This window comes from Staurois parvus, unplaced genomic scaffold (assembly GCF_062004578.1).
Source record: "Staurois parvus isolate SC_StPar_1 unplaced genomic scaffold, SC_StPar_1.0 ptg000469l, whole genome shotgun sequence".
Lineage (NCBI taxonomy): Eukaryota > Metazoa > Chordata > Amphibia > Anura > Ranidae > Staurois > Staurois parvus.
Genome location: NW_028318265.1, coordinates 1,940,486 through 1,963,065, shown reverse-complemented (window position 1 = coordinate 1,963,065; position 22,580 = coordinate 1,940,486). Strand labels below are relative to the sequence as shown.

The window sequence follows — 22,580 nt, the reverse complement described above, 5'->3', positions numbered from 1 at the left end:
AAAGTAGTATAGTAGTAGGTTCTTGATACACAAAGTGATCTTCTAGTGTGTTAATTCTCACTGATTGGCAGAAAATGTTGCCCCCACATGTGACACAACACTTTATCAGCCACATAACAGCTTATCACTGTAGAGAGGAAACATATTTCACTTCATTATTGTCCTCAGTGAGACATCTTTGTATGTTCTACACTATGCTAATCCAAGTGCTAGGTGTAAATTGCTGGATGCAAACAAGGCTAAACAGTTAGTGACTGGCATGTTTACCTCTTAAGTGCAACAGCTGAATAGAATTGGAAGTCTTGAGTAAAGTTTTCATAGAGAAGGATGGAGATCAAAAAAACATTTTTTTTGGTTTAAAGAAGCACATGCATATTCCATTAAAGAGCTTACCGGAAGGATTCAGCATCATACATCCGACAGGCCCCTTTTCCTCCACAGAACTTTGTCCCCCATTTCAGGCAGGTTTTGTCTATAAGGGCTCCAAAATAAATAGGAGCGGGAATTCCAGCTGTAATAGGGAGATAAAAGAACACACATTACCAGAGCTGACCTCTGAGCCCAATCTCAGAAACAACCAATCATCTCTTCAAGGAATCCACCATGGCATTCATACCCACCCAGTGTTCTCACCATTAACATATAGACCCCTGTCGCCAGTGACTTAAGCTCTGGACTCACTGACCTGTAGCAAAGAAATGAAGATAGGTCAGTGCATTGTATACACCATACATTAGAAGGAATGTGTGGCCACAGATGAACTCTGAAAAGAAACCTCCTGTGTGACCTGGAATGGATTATTATCTTCCAAAAATTTAGTTTCTCTGTTAAAATATTGAATTCTAAAGTGCCAATAAATTCTAAAGCAGCCACCTGGGAGGTATATGGACTCACCAGAGGATGATGACATAGGATGCAGATCCACCGATTGCAAATATAAAGGTGGAAATTATCTGTAAGATGATGTAGTTTACAAACATACTGGCGCAGTTGTCAGTGGGTGGACACACCCCCAGCCTGACGGATGAATTGGCCGATAAGAAACCCATAGATTCGATACACGAGCAGTTATGGTAAACCTACATGGACACAAAGCAGATAAAATGATAAAAGAACCATCTACGCCTCCAGAGTAGAGGATTATGGGAACTGGTTGAAACTTACAATGGACTTTCCTGCCCCCAAGGATGATGTGCAACCAGCCAAACATGCCGACATGTACGTTATTTTATTCTCCCCACACACTGGATCCCACCGGCTGGACGAACAGTGGCACTCCGAGTTACAAGAAGAGAAAAGGCTACTCTCATGAAATGTATCCACTTTACTCCTGAAACGAAATGAGAAAACAATATATTAAAACTCTGAGGCTCCACACACACTTATGCATGAAAAATGTCTGTGGCATTAAAGAGAACCTGTCACTGGGAGGAAGGGGGGGGTGGGGGCTACTGAAGACATTAGCTACAGAAACCTAGAGGAGCACATACTTGCAGCACCTTCCAAACCTTCCCATCATCATCGAATTCCAGACTGTTCTAACACACAAAACTTTTGCACTTTCTGTGTGTGCTGAGGCTTGCACACCTCTTATTAACAAAGATTCAGCAGGTGTGTTGCACTTCATACCTGCAGTAGTTTACCCCCTTCTCCCCCCACCCCCCCAGTAACATGGTCTATTTAATAATTGCTTTCGAGTGCATGTTTATTAACATGCGCTTTTCAAGGGGGCATAATGTATTCCTTGGTTATGGAATTATTATTTATTGAAGGTACTTACATAGTGCTGTAAATGTATGCATTGCTTTACATATACTGTACATTCACTTCAGTCCCTAACCTGCAAGGAGTGTACAATCTAACGTCCCTAACTCACATTCATATATACTAGCACCAATTTAGACAGGAGCAATTAACCTACCAGCATGTCTTTGGAGTGTGGGATGAAACTGGAGCACCCGGAGGAAACCCACACGGGCACAGGGAGAACATGCAAACTCTGTGCAGGTAGTGTCGTGGTTGGGATTTGAACCAACAATCCAAGTGCTGCTAGGTGGAAGTGCTAACATGCACTGCTGTATTGTTTACCTTACGGAGTAAGGTAAATGAAGCTGAACTGCAGTTTTATTTGTGGTGAGGATGATCCTAGAGTCAGACCAAAGCAGTGATAGATGATCCTGCCTTGTGTTGTTGGAATGGCTACAGTCGAAGAGGGAGCCTTTCCAGCCTCTACATCAGCTGTCTCTAGCACTCTACAGGACCTGGCTGTCATACTGACAGCACAGCCTTGCAGAGCAGTTCCACCAATGTAATCAGCAGGGCTCTTCTGTCAGTGTTACATTTGTGTCTCGCTCTGTATAAACAATGCTGACAACACCTCCAAATACACTGAGGACAGTGGACAAGTGATCACAGTGAAAGCATCCTGTTCTTCATTAATTTATTAATGAGGCTGGGCAGCTGCATAAATGTAAGGAGCATCCTTATAACACCCTCTTCCTTACTGGTACAGAGAAAGCACAGGAAAGTGTATTGTTATGCAAGGATCGTCCTCACTCTGGAGGAAGGGGACACACTTTGGTACATTTGCCTAGGGAGCAGGAGGATCTTGTTCAAGTACTAGATGAATCTCTAGATCAGTGCTATGCCTCTTCCTGTGTAGATGTAGATTGGGATGTGACGTGCCTAGATACACAAATGTGAATGAACCCATCCAAGGTTTGGAATCTGAAAGATCGGGAAAATACACTGATCAGGAAAATTAAAGGAACACTTTTTAATCAGAGTATAGCATGAAGTCAATTAAACTCCTGGGATATTGATCTGGTCAGTTAAGTAGCAGAGGGGGTTATTAATCAGTTTCAGCTGCTTTGGCGTTAATGAAATTAACAACAGGTGCACTAGATGGGCAACAATGAGACAACTCCCAAAACAGGAATAGTTTTACAGGTGGAGGCCACTGACATGTTTTCCCCTACTCAGCTTTTCTGACTTTTTTTCAGTAGTTTTGCATTTGGCTAGGGTCAGTGTCACAACTGGTAGCATGATGTGATACTTGGACCCTACAGAGGTTGCACAGGCAGTCCAACTCCTCCAGGATGGCACATCAGACGTGCCATGGCCAGAAGATTTGCTGTGTTTCCCAGCACAAGAGTAGAGATTCCAGGAGACAGGCAGTTACTATAGGAGAGCTGCACAGGGCTGTAGAAGGTCCTTAAACCATCAGCAGGACCGGTTTCTGCTTCTTTGTGCAAGGAAGAACAGGATGAGCACTGTCAGAGCTCTACAAAATGACCTCCAGCAGGCCACTGGTGTGAATGTCTCTGACCAAACAATCAGAAACAGACTTAATGAGGGTGGCCTGAGAGCCAGACATCCTCTAGTGGGCCCTGTGCTCACTGCCTAGCACCAGAGAGCTCGATTGGCATTTGCCATTGAACACCAGAACTGGCAAGTCCGCCACTGGTGCCCTGTAGTTTTCACAGATGAGAGCAGGTTCACTCTGAGCACATGTGACAGACGTGAAAGGGTCTGGAGAAGCCATGGAGAACGTTATGCTGCCTGTAACATCATTTAGCATGATCGTTTGGTGGTGGGTCAGTGATGGTCTGGGGAAGCATATCTATGGAGGGATGCACAGACCTCTACAGGCTAAACAATGGCACCCTGACTGCCATTAGGTATCGGGATGAAATCCTTGGACCCATTGTTAGATGCTGGTGCAGTGGGTCCTGGGTTCCTCCTGGTGCACGACAATGCCTGGTCTCGTGGTGAGAGCATGCAGGCAGTTCCTGGAGAATGAAGGCCTTGATACCATTGAATGGTCCCCATACTCGCCTGGCCTAAATCCAATGGAAAGTCTCTGGGATATCATGCTTCAGTCCATCCAGCGCCGCAAGGTTGCACCTCAGACCGTCCAGGAGCTCAGTGATGCCCTGGTTCAGATCTGGGAGGAAATACCCCAGGATACCATCCGTCGTCTCATTAGGAGCATGCCCCAACATTGTCAGGTATGCATACAAGCATGTGGGGGCCATACAAACTACTGAGTTCCATTTTGAGTTGCTGCAATGAAATTTCAGCAAAATGGACTAGCCTGCTGCATCATTTTTGTCACTTTGATTTTCAAGGTGTCTTTGAATTCAGTCCTCTTTAGGTTGATAATTTTCATTTCCATCAAACGATGGGGCATCCTTACGTTCCTAACACATTACCCAGTCCATATCAGTATAGATATCCAACATGATATTATTCCCCATTGAGATCTGATGTGTTTTCAAAGTGTTCCTTTAATTTTTTTGAGCAGTGTATATTTTTGCAGAAAAGTCACAAAGAGTTTTGATGCCTGAAAAAAATGATATCTTCCAAGATTATCTGGAGATTAGGAAAATTAGAAATTATTAATTGACTTGCCCATTATAAGTCACAGTGATCCCAGCAACCTCACGGTTCTCACAACCAATGATAAACACAGAGAGAGACAGAATGAAGGCAACAAATGATGCGACAAACGCCATTTTAGATGCCGATAGTAAACCGAATTTGTACTTCTTCATGATCAGTCCTCCAAGGAACATGCCGGTTGCGGCTGCTGGTAAAGTGGATACACCTGCAAGTGACAAAATCCAGTTGTTAGATATAAGAAGCTCATTAATTCAAATGGATGAAATAATCAGCACGTAAGTAAAGGCAAAATAGTCTTATATTATTAATTATCATCCATCACCTACTACCAAGTGTTATGTTCTTTTGTGTTATTTCTGTGCTTATTGTGTGTTTCAGCTTTTTTTAAGCTTTAGAATAAATTTAAACCCTCCATTTGTAATCATTTTTAGCAGTTTATTTAATAATTTATGGAGCTGCAGTTTTTTTTATCTTTTATTCCTTGCCTTTGATTCTGATTAAAGTGGTGTTATAGGTTCAGCCTTTAAAAAAAAAATAACAACCATGTTATACTTTCCTGCTCTGTGCAGTGGTTATGCACAGAGCAGCCCCAGTCCTCTTTTTCTTGGGTCTCTCACCAGCGCTCCTGACTCCTCCAGCTTGACCAGCTGGAGGAGTCGCTTGCAGCTTGCTATGGGGGCAATGGTACGTGCTCACTCTTGAGCCCAGCTTTTTGCAGCCATAAGACACACGCCTCCCGCTCTCTCCTCATTGGCTCATTGGCTGTGATTGACAGCATTGAAAGCTAATGGCTCCTGCTGCTGTCTCAGTCAATGAGGAGAGAGAGTCCTGGGACAGTTGAGGCTTTCATGCACATTGCTGGATCGAGAGAGGGCTCAGGTGAGTTTTAGGGGGGGATGTAGGGGGAGCAGCACACAGAAGGTTTTTTACTTTCATGCATAGAATGCATGTAGGTAAAAAACCTTCAGCCTTTACAACCACTGTCCCAGATTTCCTGTTTTAGGGCTGCTCCTTTCTTTTCATCATCCTATAGAGCCATCCTTGCATGAAGGGACTAGAGTTGTGCCTCCCTACACTGCGTGCATCAAATTTAATACTACTTTATGATGATAGACATGTCCAGCATGTTGGTGTTTATTCGCAGCTCATTGTGTGTCATTGCATCCAAGGGAAATAAGTAAATGTAAGCCTCCATTAGCTGTGTGTGGCAGCCTTCCAGCTTCTCCCATCAGCTGAGGGTTAAAGTGGTCGTAAAGGCTCAAGGTTTTTTACCTTCATACATTCATGTAGCAGTGCCCCCAGCCCCCTCAATACGTACCTGAGCCTCATCACGATCCAAAGATAGGAATAACAGCCTCGGCTGTCCATGGGGGCCTTGCCTCCTCATTGGCTGAGACAGCAAGTGGGAGCCATTGCCTCCTGCTGCTGTCAATCAAGCCAGTCAGCCAATGAGGAGAGGGGGGAGGCAGGGCCAAGCTGTGGCTCAGTGTATGAATGGACACATGGAATTGCGAGTGCCCCCATAGCAAGCTGCTTGCTGTGGGGGCATCTGACAGGAGGGAGCAGCCAGGAGTGGCGGTGAGGGACCTGAGAAGAGGAGGATCCAGGCTGCTGCAAAAACCACTACACACAGCAGGTAAGCTGAATTTCACTACCAGCTGCAGTCTACTGCCTGACCAGCCTCGGGACTACAGGTACCCTTTCTTGTCCCAGTCACTCAGTCCCAATGCCATCTGGCCAGGAACTGTAACATCACTCTCTGAGACCTGGGGGCATCCAAGTACCGGTAGCCTAACTTGCTGCAGCTGCTATAGGTAAAAGAAACACCAGCCAGCTATAGTTCCTGATCTAGTCCTGATCTAGTCATCGGGCTGTGTATTACAGCTTGATGGAACAATGACTGGGCACTTCAGCTGTCACCAGTCACTGGGTCCTCCAGCATGGTTTTCATCTTGTGTACATCCAGCTGAGAACACTGGAGCAAGCAGCTTCTACTTTAGACCCAGTCACTCTGTCTGTGAGCCCCATTTCCAGTTGAGTGGTACTTCTTCTACAGCCACGCTCCAGCCTCTGGTTTGTGAGATTGTTCCTGGAATTTAGCCAGCCGCCTGGGGAAACATTCCTGGTATCCCTTGCTATGACCCCATCCTGAGTGAGAGAGAGATTCTGACACTAGGGGCCAAATGCAAGTAACTGCATACATATCAGATTGAACTGCACCATTTATGTTTTAGAGCTTTCCCCCTATATTATGTTTCGAAATAACTGTACTATCAAAGCCTCTGTTCAAAGATTCTCTGATACCTGCCCACTGCTGTTCACTTCACACTAATTGGCTTCTACAGCACTTCACTTGACAGTGATTGGTGTCCTGATGACCCTACCCTAAACACATTTAGACTTGTCAATGCTGCAATTCCCAGGACACAGCTCGGGACAAAGACATAGCTAGGTTCACACTTGTGCGACCTGTGTTTTGTGTGTAAGCAGCCCATTCTGTTCAAGAGTCTGCAGAAAAGCAGGGAAATAATTTCATGATTTTTTTAAAATCATACAGCAATTAATGACGCATGGGGACCCATTAAGAATTAATGGCACCCTTGGGAGTCTGTTATCGCAGCATGGATTAGGAATGCACGCAGGTTTTGTGAACCTAGCTTTAGACCTTGTTATCTGAGTATCTACTGGTCTGTACTATGCTGCCACCTGATGGCTTTTGAGGGGAAACTACCTCTAGGTGGTCCTGTTAGATCTATTCTATGCTTATTGCTTACCATTTTATCTATTTTATTACATTTTTAATTTACCCTCCATTCATCCAGTAAATATAAAGTTGCACATTGCAGTTAACTTATTATTTGACCAATACTTCTACATGATATGAATATTTCTATTAAAGGAGTGGATAACTTAAAAGCGAGAGGACTATTTTTAAGCTTGGTTCACATCTACACAATTTTCCTGTGGTAGAGTTTGCTCGAGAACCAGAAACTATTCATTTGAATGAGTTCCTGTTGTACCCACTGAAAACGCAGGGAAAAGGTCCCTGCACTTTTTCAGAAAACGCTACTGCATTAAAACCACTTAATGCAGTGCTGTTCCCAGTGCGATAAACCATACTGTGCGCAGCCCGCACTAATGTGAACCTAACCTTAATGAAGGAGAGGGCTACATCTGATTAAGGGGAGGGCTACATCTGATTAAGGGGAGGGCTACGTCTGATTAAGGAGAGGGCTACGTCTGATTAAGGAGAGGGCTACGTCTCATTAAGGAGAAGACTACATCTGATTAAGGAGAGGGCTACGTCTCAATAAGGGGAAGACTACATCTGATTAAGGAGAGGGCTACGTCTCAATAAGGGGAAGACTACATCTGATTAAGGAGAGGGCTACGTCTCATTAAGGGGAAGACTACATCTGATTAAGGAGAGGGCTACGTCTGATTAAGGAGAAGACTACATCTGATTAAGGAGAAGACTACATCTGATTAAGGAGAGGGCTACATCTGATTAAGGAGAAGACTACATCTGATTAAGGAGAGGGCTACGTCTGATTAAGGAGAAGACTACGTCTGATTAAGGAGAGGGCCACGTCTGATTAAGGGGAGGGCTACATCTGATTAAAGAGCGGGCCACGTCTGATTAAGGAGAGGGCTACGTCTGATTAAGGGGAGGGCTACGTTTGATTAAGGAGAGAGCTATGTCTGATTAAGGAGAGGGCTACGTCTGATTAAGGAGAGGGCTACGTCTGACTAAGGAGAGGGCTACGTCTGATTAAGGAGAGGGCTACGTCTGATTAGGAGAGGGCTACATCTGATTAAGGAGAGGGCTACGTCTGATTAAGGGGAGGGCTACGTCTGATTAAGGAGAGGGCTACGTCTGATTAAGGAGAGGGCTACGTCTGATTTACGGAGAGGGCTACGTCTGATTAAGGAAAGGGCTACGTCTGATTGAGGAGAGGGCTACTTCTGATTAAGAAGAGAGCTACATCTGATTGAGGAGAGGGCTACGTCTGATTGAGGAGAGGGCTACGTCTGATTGAGGAGAGGGCTACTTCTGATTAAGGAGAGGACTGTGTCTGTTAAAGAGCAGGACTACATCTGATAAAGGGGAGTACTACATCTGATTAAGGGGAGGACTAAGAAATTCCTGCATGCTGCTGTGAGTTTTTCTTTTGTTGCTATAGGAGACAGCTGTTGCTACGTGGGTATAGAGCAGAGGGTGCAGGCCTCCTGTTTTTTGAGTCTGCTGGTCTGCTTGCCCACTGTCCAAGGAGAAGACTACATCTGATCAAGGAGAGGACTACATCTAATTAAGGAGAGGACTACTTCTGATCAAGGAGAAAATTAAATCTGATTAACGAGAGGACTACATCTGATTAAGGAGAGGACTACTTCTGTTCAAGGAGAAGAATACATCTGAATAAGGAGAGGACTACATCTGATCAAGAAAAAGACTACATCTGATTAAGGAGAGGACTACATCTGATTAAGGAGAGGACTACTACTGATTAAGGAGAGGACTACATCTGATTAAGGAGAAGACTACATCTGATTAAGAAGAGGACTACTGCTGATTAAGGAGAAGACTGCATCTGAATAAGGAGAAGACTACATCTGAATAAGGAGAGGACTACATCTGATCAAGAAGACATCTGATTAAGGAGAGGGCTAAATCTGATCAAGAAGAAGACTACATCTGAATAAGGAGAGGACTACATCTGATCAAGAAGAAGACTACATCTGATTAAGGAGAGGACTACATCTGATCAAGGAGATGACTACATCTGATCAAGGAGATGACTACATCTGATTAAGGAGAGGACTACATCTGATCAAGGAGAAGACTACATCTGATTAAAGAGAGGACTACTTCTGATCAATGAGAGGACTACTTCTGATCAAGGAGAAGACTACATCTGATCAAGGAGAGGACTACATCTGATTAAAGAGAGGACTACTTCTGATCAAGGAGAAAACTACATCTGATTAAGGAGATGACTGCATCTGAATAAGGAGAGGACTACATCTGATCAAGGAGAAGACTACATCTGAATAAGGAGAGGAGTACATCTGATCGAGAAGACTGCATCTGATTAAGAAGAGGACTACATCTGATCAAGGAGAAGACTACATCTATTCAAGGAGAGTACTGCATCTGATTATGAGAAGACTACATCTGATTAAGGAGAGGACTACTTCTGATAAAGGAGAAGACTACATCTGATCAAGGAGAGGACTACATCTGATCAAGGAGAGGACTACATCTGATTAAGGAGAGGACTACTTCTGATCAAGGAGAGGACTACATCTGATCAAGGAGAGGACTACATCTGATTAAGGAGAGGACTACTTCTGATCAAGGAGAAGACTACATCTGATTAAGGAGAAGACTACATCTGATTAAGGAGAGGACTACTTCTGATCAAGGAGAAGACTACATCTGATCAAGAAGAGGACTACATCTGAATAAGGAGATGACTACTTCTGATCAAGTAGAAGACTACATCTGATCAAGGAGAGGACTACATCTGATCAAGGAGAGGACTACTTCTGATCAAGGAGAGAACTACATCTGATTAAGGAGAGGACTACTTCTGATCAAGGAGAAGACTACATCTGATTAAGGAGAAGACTACATCTGATTAAGGAGAGGACTACTTCTGATCAAGGAGAAGACTACATCTGATCAAGGAGAGGACTACATCTGATTAAGGAGAGGACTACATCTGATTAAGGAGAGGACTACTTCTGATCAAGGAGAGGACTACATCTGATTAAGGAGAGGACTACATCTGAATAAGGAGATGACTACTTCTGATCAAGTAGAAGACTACATCTGATCAAGGAGAGGACTACATATGATCAAGGAGAGGACTACTTCTGATCAAGGAGAGGACTACATCTGATCAAGGAGAGGACTACATCTGATCAAGGAGAGGACTACATCTGATTAAGGAGAGGACTACTTCTGATCAAGGAGAGGACTACATCTGATCAAGGAGAGGACTACATCTGATCAAGGAGAGGACTACATCTGATTAAGGAGAGGACTACTTCTGATCAAGGAGAGGACTACATCTGATCAAGGAGATGACTACATCTGATTAAGGAGAGGACTACATCTGATCAAGGAGAAGACTACATCTGATTAAGGAGAGGACTACTTCTGATCAATGAGAGGACTACTTCTGATCAAGGAGAAGACTACATCTGATTAAGGAGAGGACTACATCTGATCAAGGAGAAGACTACATCTGAATAAGGAGAGGAGTACATCTGATCGAGAAGACTGCATCTGAATAAGGAGAGGACTACATCTGATCAAGAAGAAGACTACATCTGAATAAGGAGAGGACTACATCTGATCAAGAAGACTACATCTGATTAAGAAGAGGACTACATCTGATCAAGGAGAAGACTACATCTATTCAAGGAGAGTACTGCATCTGATTATGAGAAGACTACATCTGATTAAGGAGAGGACTACTTCTGATAAAGGAGAAGACTACATCTGATCAAGGAGAGGACTACATCTGATCAAGGAGAGGACTACATCTGATTAAGGAGAGGACTACTTCTGATCAAGGAGAGGACTACATCTGATCAAGGAGAGGACTACATCTGATTAAGGAGAGGACTACTTCTGATCAAGGAGAAGACTACATCTGATTAAGGAGAAGACTACATCTGATTAAGAAAAGGACTACATCTGATCAAGAAGAAGACTACATCTGAATAAGGAGAGGACTACATCTGATCAAGAAGACTACATCTGATTAAGAAGAGGACTACATCTGATCAAGGAGAAGACTACATTTGAATAAGGAGAGGAGTACATCTGATCGAGAAGACTACATCTGATTAAGGAGAGGACTACATCTATTCAAGGAGAGTACTGCATCTGATTATGAGAAGACTACATCTGAATAAGGAGAGGACTACTTCTGATAAAGGAGAAGACTACATCTGATCAAGGAGAGGACTACATCTGATCAAGGAGAGGACTACATCTGATCAAGGAGAGGACTACATCTGATTAAGGAGAGGACTACTTCTGATCAAGGAGAGGACTACATCTGATCAAGGAGATGACTACATCTGATTAAGGAGAGGACTACATCTGATCAAGGAGAAGACTACATCTGATTAAGGAGAGGACTACTTCTGATCAAGGAGAGGACTACATCTGATCAAGGAGAGGACTACATCTGATTAAGGAGAGGACTACTTCTGATCAAGGAGAAGACTACATCTGATTAAGGAGAAGACTACATCTGATTAAGAAAAGGACTACATCTGATCAAGAAGAAGACTACATCTGAATAAGGAGAGTACTACATCTGATCAAGAAGACTACATCTGATTAAGAAGAGGACTACATCTGATCAAGGAGAAGACTACATTTGAATAAGGAGAGGAGTACATCTGATCGAGAAGACTACATCTGATTAAGGAGAGGACTACATCTATTCAAGGAGAGTACTGCATCTGATTATGAGAAGACTACATCTGAATAAGGAGAGGACTACTTCTGATAAAGGAGAAGACTACATCTGATCAAGGAGAGGACTACATCTGATCAAGGAGAGGACTACATCTGATCAAGGAGAGGACTACATCTGATTAAGGTGAGGACTACTTCTGATCAAGGAGAGGACTACATCTGATCAAGGAGATGACTACATCTGATTAAGGAGAGGACTACATCTGATCAAGGAGAAGACTACATCTGATTAAGGAGAGGACTACTTCTGATCAAGGAGAAGACTACTTCTGATCAAGGAGAAGACTACATCTGATCAAGGAGAGGACTACATCTGATTAAGGAGAGGACTACTTCTGATCAAGGAGAAAACTACATCTGATTAAGGAGAAGACTGCATCTGAATAAGGAGAGGACTACATCTGATCAAGGAGAAGACTACATCTGAATAAGGAGAGGAGTACATCTGATCGAGAAGACTGCATCTGAATAAGGAGAGGACTACATCTGATCAAGGAGAAGACTACATCTGAATAAGGAGAGGATTACATCTGATCAAGAAGACTACATCTGATTAAGAAAAGGACTACATCTGATCAAGAAGAAGACTACATCTGAATAAGAAGAGGACTACATCTGATCAAGAAGACTACATCTGATTAAGAAGAGGACTACATCTGATCAAGGAGAAGACTACATTTGAATAAGGAGAGGAGTACATCTGATCGAGAAGACTACATCTGAATAGGGAGAGGACTACATCTATTCAAGGAGAGTACTGCATCTGATTATGAGAAGACTACATCTGATTAAGGAGAGGACTACTTCTGATAAAGGAGAAGACTACATCTGATCAAGGAGAGGACTACATCTGATCAAGGAGAGGACTACACCTGATTAAGGAGAGGACTACTGCTGATCAAGGAGAGGACTACTTCTGATCAAGGAGAGAACTACATCTGATTAAGGAGAGGACTACTTCTGATCAAGGAGAAGACTACATCTGATTAAGGAGAAGACTACATCTGATTAAGGAGAGGACTACTTCTGATCAAGGAGAAGACTACATCTGATCAAGGAGAGGACTACATCTGATTAAGGAGAGGACTACATCTGATTAAGGAGAGGACTACTTCTGATCAAGGAGAGGACTACATATGATTAAGGAGAGGACTACATCTGAATAAGGAGATGACTACTTCTGATCAAGTAGAAGACTACATCTGATCAAGGAGAGGACTACATATGATCAAGGAGAGGACTACTTCTGATCAAGGAGAAGACTACATCTGATCAAGGAGAGGACTACATCTGATCAAGGAGAGGACTACATCTGATTAAGGAGAGGACTACTTCTGATCAAGGAGAGGACTACATCTGATCAAGGAGAGGACTACATCTGATTAAGGAGAGGACTACTTCTGATCAAGGAGAAGACTACATCTGATCAAGGAGATGACTACATCTGATTAAGGAGAGGACTACATCTGATCAAGGAGAAGACTACATCTGATTAAGGAGAGGACTACTTCTGATCAATGAGAGGACTACTTCTGATCAAGGAGAAGACTACATCTGATCAAGGAGAGGACTACATCTGATTAAGGAGAGGACTACATCTGATCAAGGAGAAGACTACATCTGAATAAGGAGAGGAGTACATCTGATCGAGAAGACTGCATCTGAATAAGGAGAGGACTACATCTGATCAAGAAGAAGACTACATCTGAATAAGGAGAGGACTACATCTGATCAAGAAGACTACATCTGATTAAGAAGAGGACTACATCTGATCAAGGAGAAGACTACATCTATTCAAGGAGAGTACTGCATCTGATTATGAGAAGACTACATCTGATTAAGGAGAGGACTACTTCTGATAAAGGAGAAGACTACATCTGATCAAGGAGAGGACTACATCTGATCAAGGAGAGGACTACATCTGATTAAGGAGAGGACTACTTCTGATCAAGGAGAGGACTACATCTGATCAAGGAGAGGACTACATCTGATTAAGGAGAGGACTACTTCTGATCAAGGAGAAGACTACATCTGATTAAGGAGAAGACTACATCTGATTAAGAAAAGGACTACATCTGATCAAGAAGAAGACTACATCTGAATAAGGAGAGGACTACATCTGATCAAGAAGACTACATCTGATTAAGAAGAGGACTACATCTGATCAAGGAGAAGACTACATTTGAATAAGGAGAGGAGTACATCTGATCGAGAAGACTACATCTGATTAAGGAGAGGACTACATCTATTCAAGGAGAGTACTGCATCTGATTATGAGAAGACTACATCTGAATAAGGAGAGGACTACTTCTGATAAAGGAGAAGACTACATCTGATCAAGGAGAGGACTACATCTGATCAAGGAGAGGACTACATCTGATCAAGGAGAGGACTACATCTGATTAAGGAGAGGACTACTTCTGATCAAGGAGAGGACTACATCTGATCAAGGAGATGACTACATCTGATTAAGGAGAGGACTACATCTGATCAAGGAGAAGACTACATCTGATTAAGGAGAGGACTACTTCTGATCAAGGAGAAGACTACTTCTGATCAAGGAGAAGACTACATCTGATCAAGGAGAGGACTACATCTGATTAAGGAGAGGACTACTTCTGATCAAGGAGAAAACTACATCTGATTAAGGAGAAGACTACATCTGAATAAGGAGAGGAGTACATCTGATCGAGAAGACTGCATCTGAATAAGGAGAGGACTACATCTGATCAAGGAGAAGACTACATCTGAATAAGGAGAGGATTACATCTGATCAAGAAGACTACATCTGATTAAGAAAAGGACTACATCTGATCAAGAAGAAGACTACATCTGAATAAGAAGAGGACTACATCTGATCAAGAAGACTACATCTGATTAAGAAGAGGACTACATCTGATCAAGGAGAAGACTACATTTGAATAAGGAGAGGAGTACATCTGATCGAGAAGACTACATCTGAATAGGGAGAGGACTACATCTATTCAAGGAGAGTACTGCATCTGATTATGAGAAGACTACATCTGATTAAGGAGAGGACTACTTCTGATAAAGGAGAAGACTACATCTGATCAAGGAGAGGACTACATCTGATCAAGGAGAGGACTACACCTGATTAAGGAGAGGACTACTGCTGATCAAGGAGAGGACTACATCTGATCAAGGAGAGGACTACATCTGATTAAGGAGAGGACTACTTCTGATCAAGGCGAAGACTACATCTGATTAAGGAGAAGACTACATCTGATTAAGGAGAGGACTACTTCTGATCAAGGAGAAGACTACATCTGATCAAGGAGAGGACTACATCTGAATAAGGAGATGACTACTTCTGATCAAGTAGAAGACTACATCTGATCAAGGAGAGGACTACATCTGATCAAGGAGAGGACTACATCTGATTAAGGAGAGGACTACTTCTGATCAAGGAGAGGACTACATCTGATCAAGGAGAGGACTACATCTGATTAAGGAGAGGACTACATCTGAATAAGGAGATGACTATTTCTGATAAAGACTACATTTGAAAAAGGAGAGAGATACTTTTAATAAAGGAGATGACTACTGATATAGAAGGGGACTACCTCTAAGATAGGAGAGAACTACTTCTTCTAAAAGATAGGACTACTGTTATTAATGAAGAGGACTGCTGCCAATGAAGAAGATGATTACTTCTGACATAAGAGAGGACTATTTCTCTTAAGAGAGAGGAGTTCTTCTAGTAAAGCAGATGCCTACTTCTGATATAGGAGAGGGCTACTTCCACTAAAAGATAGGACTACTTTTTTTTTTAATTGCCAATAAAGGAGAGGATATTTGTCCAAGACTCAAGAAGTTCCAGCTGATGAACTGATACACAAAGTTGAGAGGTAAGACTAGTACACAAATCTAAATGAAAGGTAAAGAGGAGACAAAAACTATATTTAAACCATATCTAAACCCAAGAACAAAATTAGAATATGTTGAAGTTTAAATTTACCATTCCTTGGATGTGTCAATGTGGTGGCTGCATTCATTTTCTTTTCTTTTTTTAGACATTTTTCTTTTATGTTCCCCTGGTTATTCTCCCAGTAACACACTTCCAGTCCTAGGGTGACAACATTCACTCGCTGTACTGTATGTATGGAGGAGCAATGCTTTCATCCTAGGAAAGACCTACGGAACACCTCCCCTTCCTCATTTTCAGAACATAGTATGTAGGTGTTTTGGAGCTTTCAGAGAAAGCTGTGAACAGTGTAACTAAGAAGAGCATGGGTAGAAAAAATAGAAAGTTTAATCTCGTAAGATTTTCAGCAGGTCATCAGCTTTTTTTGCACTTAGTGAATAGATATAGCAAAACACTTTCAATGCAATATTTAACATCATTCATCATTAACGTTTTCATTCACATTAAAAATCAGCATTATACTATGGGACTTCCCTTAGTTCCATATCTTTCATGTGTTGATGCCATATTATGGGGCAAGCAACTGCATAGTAGTCTGGGACTCACCAGTGATGAAATTAGATCTGGAGATGGACAGTCCATACTGCTGCTCCATGTATTTCGGTTTGTACGTTATGAAGCCAATGAAGCTGTTCACTTGCAGCAATGTCATGGCCATCAGCAGGATATATAGATGGTTACACGCCAGCTTTTTCAGTGCCTGGATGAATCCTAGAAGGAAGGCACACAAAGGGTTAATGCCCAACTCCAAGCTATTTTTTTATGTCCTGTAGCAAGCAGTTTAAAGTATAATTCTGTTTTGAACAGAGTGCAGAGGGATAAGACACCTATGTATTTTTTTATTGCTCTCTTTGCCCCCTTTAGGAAAAGTCACCCTCTCTATTTGTCCAGTTTACCATTATTGTTGAAAGTGAAAGTAAAATAAAATCCCAAATTCTTGATTGTCTCTATAAAAGTAATAGAGGGGAAATCTATCAATGGGGCACTTGTTCTGGTGACCTGGGGGTCTTCAAGAAAATCCATTAGTTTGCAGGGATTTCCTTTCACTTCCTGTTTTGCCTATGGACACAAATGGCGAAAAAAAAAATAAAATGACAATGATTATTACCTTCCCTTACTCTATCCAAAATTAAAAAAAATGTTTTGCCTATACTTCCACTTTAAGGTTGAAATGCTTGTTTTTATCTGGGGCTGTCCACCATAGTACTTTTTCTTTGCTACAAGATGTCCTCGGTCTTCTGGTTTGAATGACTCTCAGCATCACTTAGTCAGTGCAGGGTATCATATCCCCCTGTTCGAGCACAGCGCCCAGTACTCACAGTGTATTGATGTAATGGATGATGCAGTGGTACTTTCTGCATCATCCAGAACCTCTTGCTGCTTGCAGAAGACCGAGGAAGAAGAGAACAAATAGAGTCACATGGCCACCCAGAAGACATCAGAAAAGAGTAAATAAAAAAGTGGTCTGCTCACCTTTCATTGTTGCCTTTTTCTGAGGCTCTAGCCTTTCCTTGTCTTTAAATGTCAGTATGTCAGGAGATTTCTGTCCCTCTGGCCTCTTCATACTCTTTGGCAGAAAGAAAAAAGGAATGGCCGCCAGCAGACTGACTATCCCCGCAACCAAGAATCCCATCCACCAGGCACCCACCCAGCGTGTGTCCTGCGGGGAGATGGTCACTTCATCTGCAAGAGGAACATTGACTGGTAGAAGTGTTTGTTCAACCTGATGCTGCCATTCAAATATTACTGTCATTACACTTTAAGATTGGCATTTTATTTCTGACAATTTTTTCTGAACAGGAGCTGGAAATGTATCCCATGTGATACTTTTATTATCATTACTTAAAGCAGAATTCCAATCAAAATGTAAAAAAATAAAAGTCAGCAGCTACAAAAATTGTAGCTGCTGACTTTTAAAATACAGACACTCACCTGTCCCACGATCCCACGGTGTTCTCACTGCAGCCGGTTTCACCACCCATCCGCACTCCCTGACGCCAGCATCTTAAGTGTGGGCACCCAGCTGTGACAGCTTAAGGCTTCACAGCCAGGTGTCCATTGCACATGTGAAAGTAGCGCTGCACCTTGTGATTGGTCCCATAGTCTTCTGGAACCTGTCATGTGTCCCAGAAGACTACAGGGAAGGAGGGGAAGGGAAGTGGGAGTGAGTACATGTAAAATCGGATACCCTTCCCCCCCCCCATTCCCCAAAGGCCAATCCATAATGTGAAGTGGGGTTAAAGCCTTAAAGCGGTGGATTTTCCCCTTTTGGGTAGAGCTCCACTTTAATGTCTTGTAAATGTTAAATTCAATAGTATATTTAACTGAAACAAACACACTTTTGGGGAAAGTGATTTTTTTTTAATTCTGATCCCAAAATTGTTGTGTATAAGTGTTGAAACTATATTACATGACTTTCCCTATCCTTGTGAGCAAGCCAGGAGTGGTGAAACACATTACGGATGGTTGTTGTTTGGGTGGGAGACATTACTGTATGCAGTCAGTTCATCAGTTCTTAAAGTGGAGTGCAGCTGACATTCTTTCATATTCTTAATATAGAGTGAAGGTGGACTACAATGGCCAACACCCAAGATTTCTATGCATGAGAGAGGCCAGTCTTGAGCAGGGCTAACAATCTGTGTATATTACATATGTCCTCATTAATGAGAATGAGAATTAGTGTTACCATTCTGTGACTTCAGTGCCTTACACTCACCCATATCCACAAAGCCAACATCAACGTAGAGTTTGGCAAAGAAGGAACCCAATGTGAACCCGATCATCGGCCCAAACAGGCCCACTGCATGAAGAAAAGCTATGGGACAGAAATAAAAAAATTGGTAAACACTGTCTGCACCAGCAGATAAAATATAACTATTTAAAAAATCATAATAAGCAGGAAAATAAATAAAAGACATTTTAGGTCTTTCTTCATTCCTGTACATGCGCAGGTGTGCATTCATCCCAGGGCATATGCACTATCCTGGAATGTAAACTGAGCTGCACATGCGCAGCCCAGTGTACACTCTACAAAAGACTGAGAGAAAGCATGTAGATTTATTTTATTGCAGAACAGACATTGCACATATGCACACAGATTTTTTCTATTTTAGACTTTAGTTCTGCTTTAGCAACTGTTTTATGCGGTATATACAGTATGCTATTTCTTTTCTAGTACTGAAAAATACAAATGTAAGTTTTTTCTAGTCAGGGAAATAGAAAATATTACATATACATATTTTATATTTTCTTTTTAGCCTGCAAGTTGTTGGCCTTGCTTTACAAAGATCAATAGCTCGAGCTAAACAGTGACTTTACCCATTTCTTCCATATATATTAGCTTGAATTTTCAATCAGAGTGCCTAAAAGGAGACACCTGCTGCTGTATCCTCTCATTGGAAAACCCTGAGTGTTCTGAGAATCCTGTGTTATTACAGATGCTCCCTGTATTACCCACATGGAAGAAAAATACAGTATATTTGAAATATATTTGAAAAATATTCTTCCCAAATATATTGACATATATTTGAAATACTACAGTTGTGGCCATATTCAATATATTTCAAAATATATTTCAATAAATATATATATATCTATATATTTACTGCATGTTGAAATGTGTTTTTATTACAAAATATATGAAAAATATTTTTGAAAATACATTTCAAATATACTGTTTGACTTTAAAATATAAAAATCTACATTTTTGGTATGCATTTACAAATATATGTAAAAATATGTTAAAATTACTTTTTTATATGTTAAAAAAAATCTGAAGAATATATTTTAAAAAAGTATATTTTTAAAAATAGGTTTCATATATTTTGTAATATATAAAAACGCATTTCAACATGCAGTGTATATATATATATATATATATATATATATATATATATATATATATATATATATTTTGATATATATTTAATATGGCCAAAATTGTAGTATTTCAAATATATGTCAATATATTTGGGAAGAATATTTTTCAAATATATTTCAAATATATTTTTCTTCCATATGGGTAAAAGGTTAGTAAACAACAATTCTAAGGGGTTGATTTCCTAAAGGTAAATATACTGTGCACCACAAGTGCACCTGCAAATGCAGTTGCTTTATATCCAAGGAGAAGCTCTCAAATGAGGCAAAGCTCTGGTGTTTTCTTTCATCCAATCATGTGCAAGCAAAAATGCTGTGTTTTATTTTCCTTGCATGTTCCCTTCAGATCAAGAGCAATTGCACTTTCAATGCACTTCCAAGTGCACTTGCAGTGCACCGCCTATTTGCCTTTAGTAAATTAACCCCTAAGTCTCCATTCACATTATCACAATTTTGACATTGTGACTTTCATGCAATTCTGCATGTGGCATGGAGCAGCCCATTCACTTAAACTGGTTGCACTATATGCGTTTGTTGTCCGAAAAGAAGCTCCTGCTGCTTTTCAGGTGAAAGCTTCACACAAATTGTGAAAGTGCGGTCTGCTGCGTGACAATCGCGGCAGAATCATATTGTGTATGGGGTGCCATTAAAGGATAATGGCAGTCAAACGCCTGCAGCACGTTGTGCAGCAATTGCCACGTGATTTGAGACTGCAGGCAGAATCACAGCAATTCTGCTCTTGATCCCAAATCACGAGATGTGGATGGGGCCTGAAATGGATCAAGTTTAAGAAACAGATTAAGGGTTCATTCACATCAGATGCGGTGAAACTGCAGCTATTCCAGCACATTCCCACTGCATGACTAGGAAAAATGCCTTTTCTCCTTTTCTGCCTAGTTCACAATGCTGCGTTCCAGTGGCGTGAGGGAGGTGTGTGCTGAAAAAGTACTATGTGCAGTACTTTTTTCAGTGAGGCAATCCACTGTCACAGGGTGACCAAGTGAACTTTATGAATTCTTTCTGTGACATTTCAGTACAGTTTGTTAAAAATAAAGATGAACAGAGCGATCTGTCTAGATCAGCTCATCAGCACTGTGTTGATCCGGACAGACCGCACACCAGCTGCTGCATTGTAACAGAACTGCTGGTGTGAACATACCCTGAGAACATATTGAGCCCAAACCAGGGGCAGGCTGACCATTTGGAAACTCGGGCACTGCGCGAGGGCCCGGGGTTAGTAGGGGGCCCCATGAGATGCCCCTGGTACCTTTTTCATAGGCTTTTTTGAGTTTGGGCAAGGACACAGGGGCCCCATGAACCCCTATTGCCCGGGGGTCCCATGAGTTGTTTGTCTGCCCCTGGCCCAAACCATTATAGCTTCCCTTTAAGGCATAGGATTACTTATCTAGTCTGCTGTGGAATTATTTAAGTTCTGTATTTATATAACGCATAGAAGCAGGAAAGGATTTTACACAAATAGAGAGCTGTGTTTTCAGTTCCAGCAAAATCATCAATGTATGAAATTCCCAGCGGGGTAATGGGAGTCTCTCCAATTCCACGCAGCATGTTCCCAATTAAGATGTACACCCACATGTAGTTGGTTTCCTTGGCACAATCTGAAATACAATATAACAACAAGATTGAATGGGAGGGGCCATAAACCTTAGTGAAAGCATCTCTTGACTACTGGAAGCTTAGTAAAAGGTTATTGGATGCTTACTGTGCTATGATATCTGAATATGCAATCAAGTGGACATTATTGACTTTTTTCTCTTAAAGTGGTTGTAAACCCTTACATACATATACCCAATGAAGTGACTGGCCTCAGTTGATACAGAGATGAAACAAATCCCCCTCCATAAGTTGTACCTGCTTATCTGCAGTGTTCTCTTCTCTACATCTGTTCAAAGACCACAGTTTATAAAGTTTTCTGAGATTTCAGAAAAAAAGGGGATGGAGAGCAGAAAGCTCTGCAAAGCTCAGTGAGGAGAACTCAGAGAGCTGATTGGAGAGAAGAGACACACTCCCCATTCACACAGCTCACAGGAACAGAGCTGAGGCTGTCAAACAGCTGGAGCTTCCTCCTGTCACCTTTTTTTCTTTTGGTATCAGGAAAACTTGTCAGAAGTGATTCGTAACTAGAAATACTGTGCTGCGCTAAACAAAATAATTATAGTGCAAAGACTGGTGAAAGACCAAAAACGCTATTTAACCCCTTCACGCCTAAGGGTAAAATAAATTTTAATGCCTAAGCACAATTTTGCAACTTTGACATGTGTTAGTAAAACCGTACATATCATCACAACTACATTGAACTTCAAGGTGAATTATACCTTGTTTTTTTCAGGACAACTTGGGCTTTCAATTGGTGGTAAATTGTATTGGATATCTACTGATTTTTTTTATTATCAAAAGAAAATTGGCCCAAAATAGCAAAGAAAAAATCATTTTTTAAAATTTAGCTGTGTTTCTTGTTACTACCATAACCTACCACCAAAGAACAACCCAAAATACATTTTCCAGCTCTTGACGATCACAGTGATACCATATATGTGTATGCTATTTGTTGTATGTACCTGTACTACAGCCCAGAAACCATAACGCACATTTTGTTTTTTGTTTTTTTACCTAAAACACACTGACATTGACTGACACCAATTGAAAAAAAAAAATCCTGACCTTTGACTCTGACCTTTGACCTTTGACCCTGGCCTTGACCCAAACACTAACCCAGACACTGAACTAGATCAAACCTTGATCTAGGAATTTTTTATTTATTTTTTGTATTTTTTATTTTTTTAACAGTTTTTTGTTCTGTATGCAGGGAGAGAGAGTGTATACAATGTATCT

At 41.5% G+C, this 22,580-nt stretch overlaps 1 protein-coding gene across 1 annotated transcript in view; it reads right to left on the bottom strand.

The window, feature by feature from the left end:
- Positions 1-22,580, bottom strand: part of LOC149452686 (solute carrier organic anion transporter family member 1C1-like) — a 46,279-nt gene that overhangs the window by 10,491 nt on the left and 13,208 nt on the right. Inside the window, exons 6-14 of the mRNA XM_089689118.1 lie at positions 21,203-21,346; positions 18,571-18,669; positions 17,328-17,537; positions 16,401-16,565; positions 4,414-4,609; positions 1,165-1,330; positions 895-1,079; positions 621-685; positions 394-511 (exon numbers count right to left, since the gene is read on the bottom strand). Coding sequence (XP_089545244.1) covers positions 394-511; positions 621-685; positions 895-1,079; positions 1,165-1,330; positions 4,414-4,609; positions 16,401-16,565; positions 17,328-17,537; positions 18,571-18,669; positions 21,203-21,346 — 1,348 coding nt within the window. The remainder of the gene's footprint in view (positions 1-393; positions 512-620; positions 686-894; positions 1,080-1,164; positions 1,331-4,413; positions 4,610-16,400; positions 16,566-17,327; positions 17,538-18,570; positions 18,670-21,202; positions 21,347-22,580) is intronic.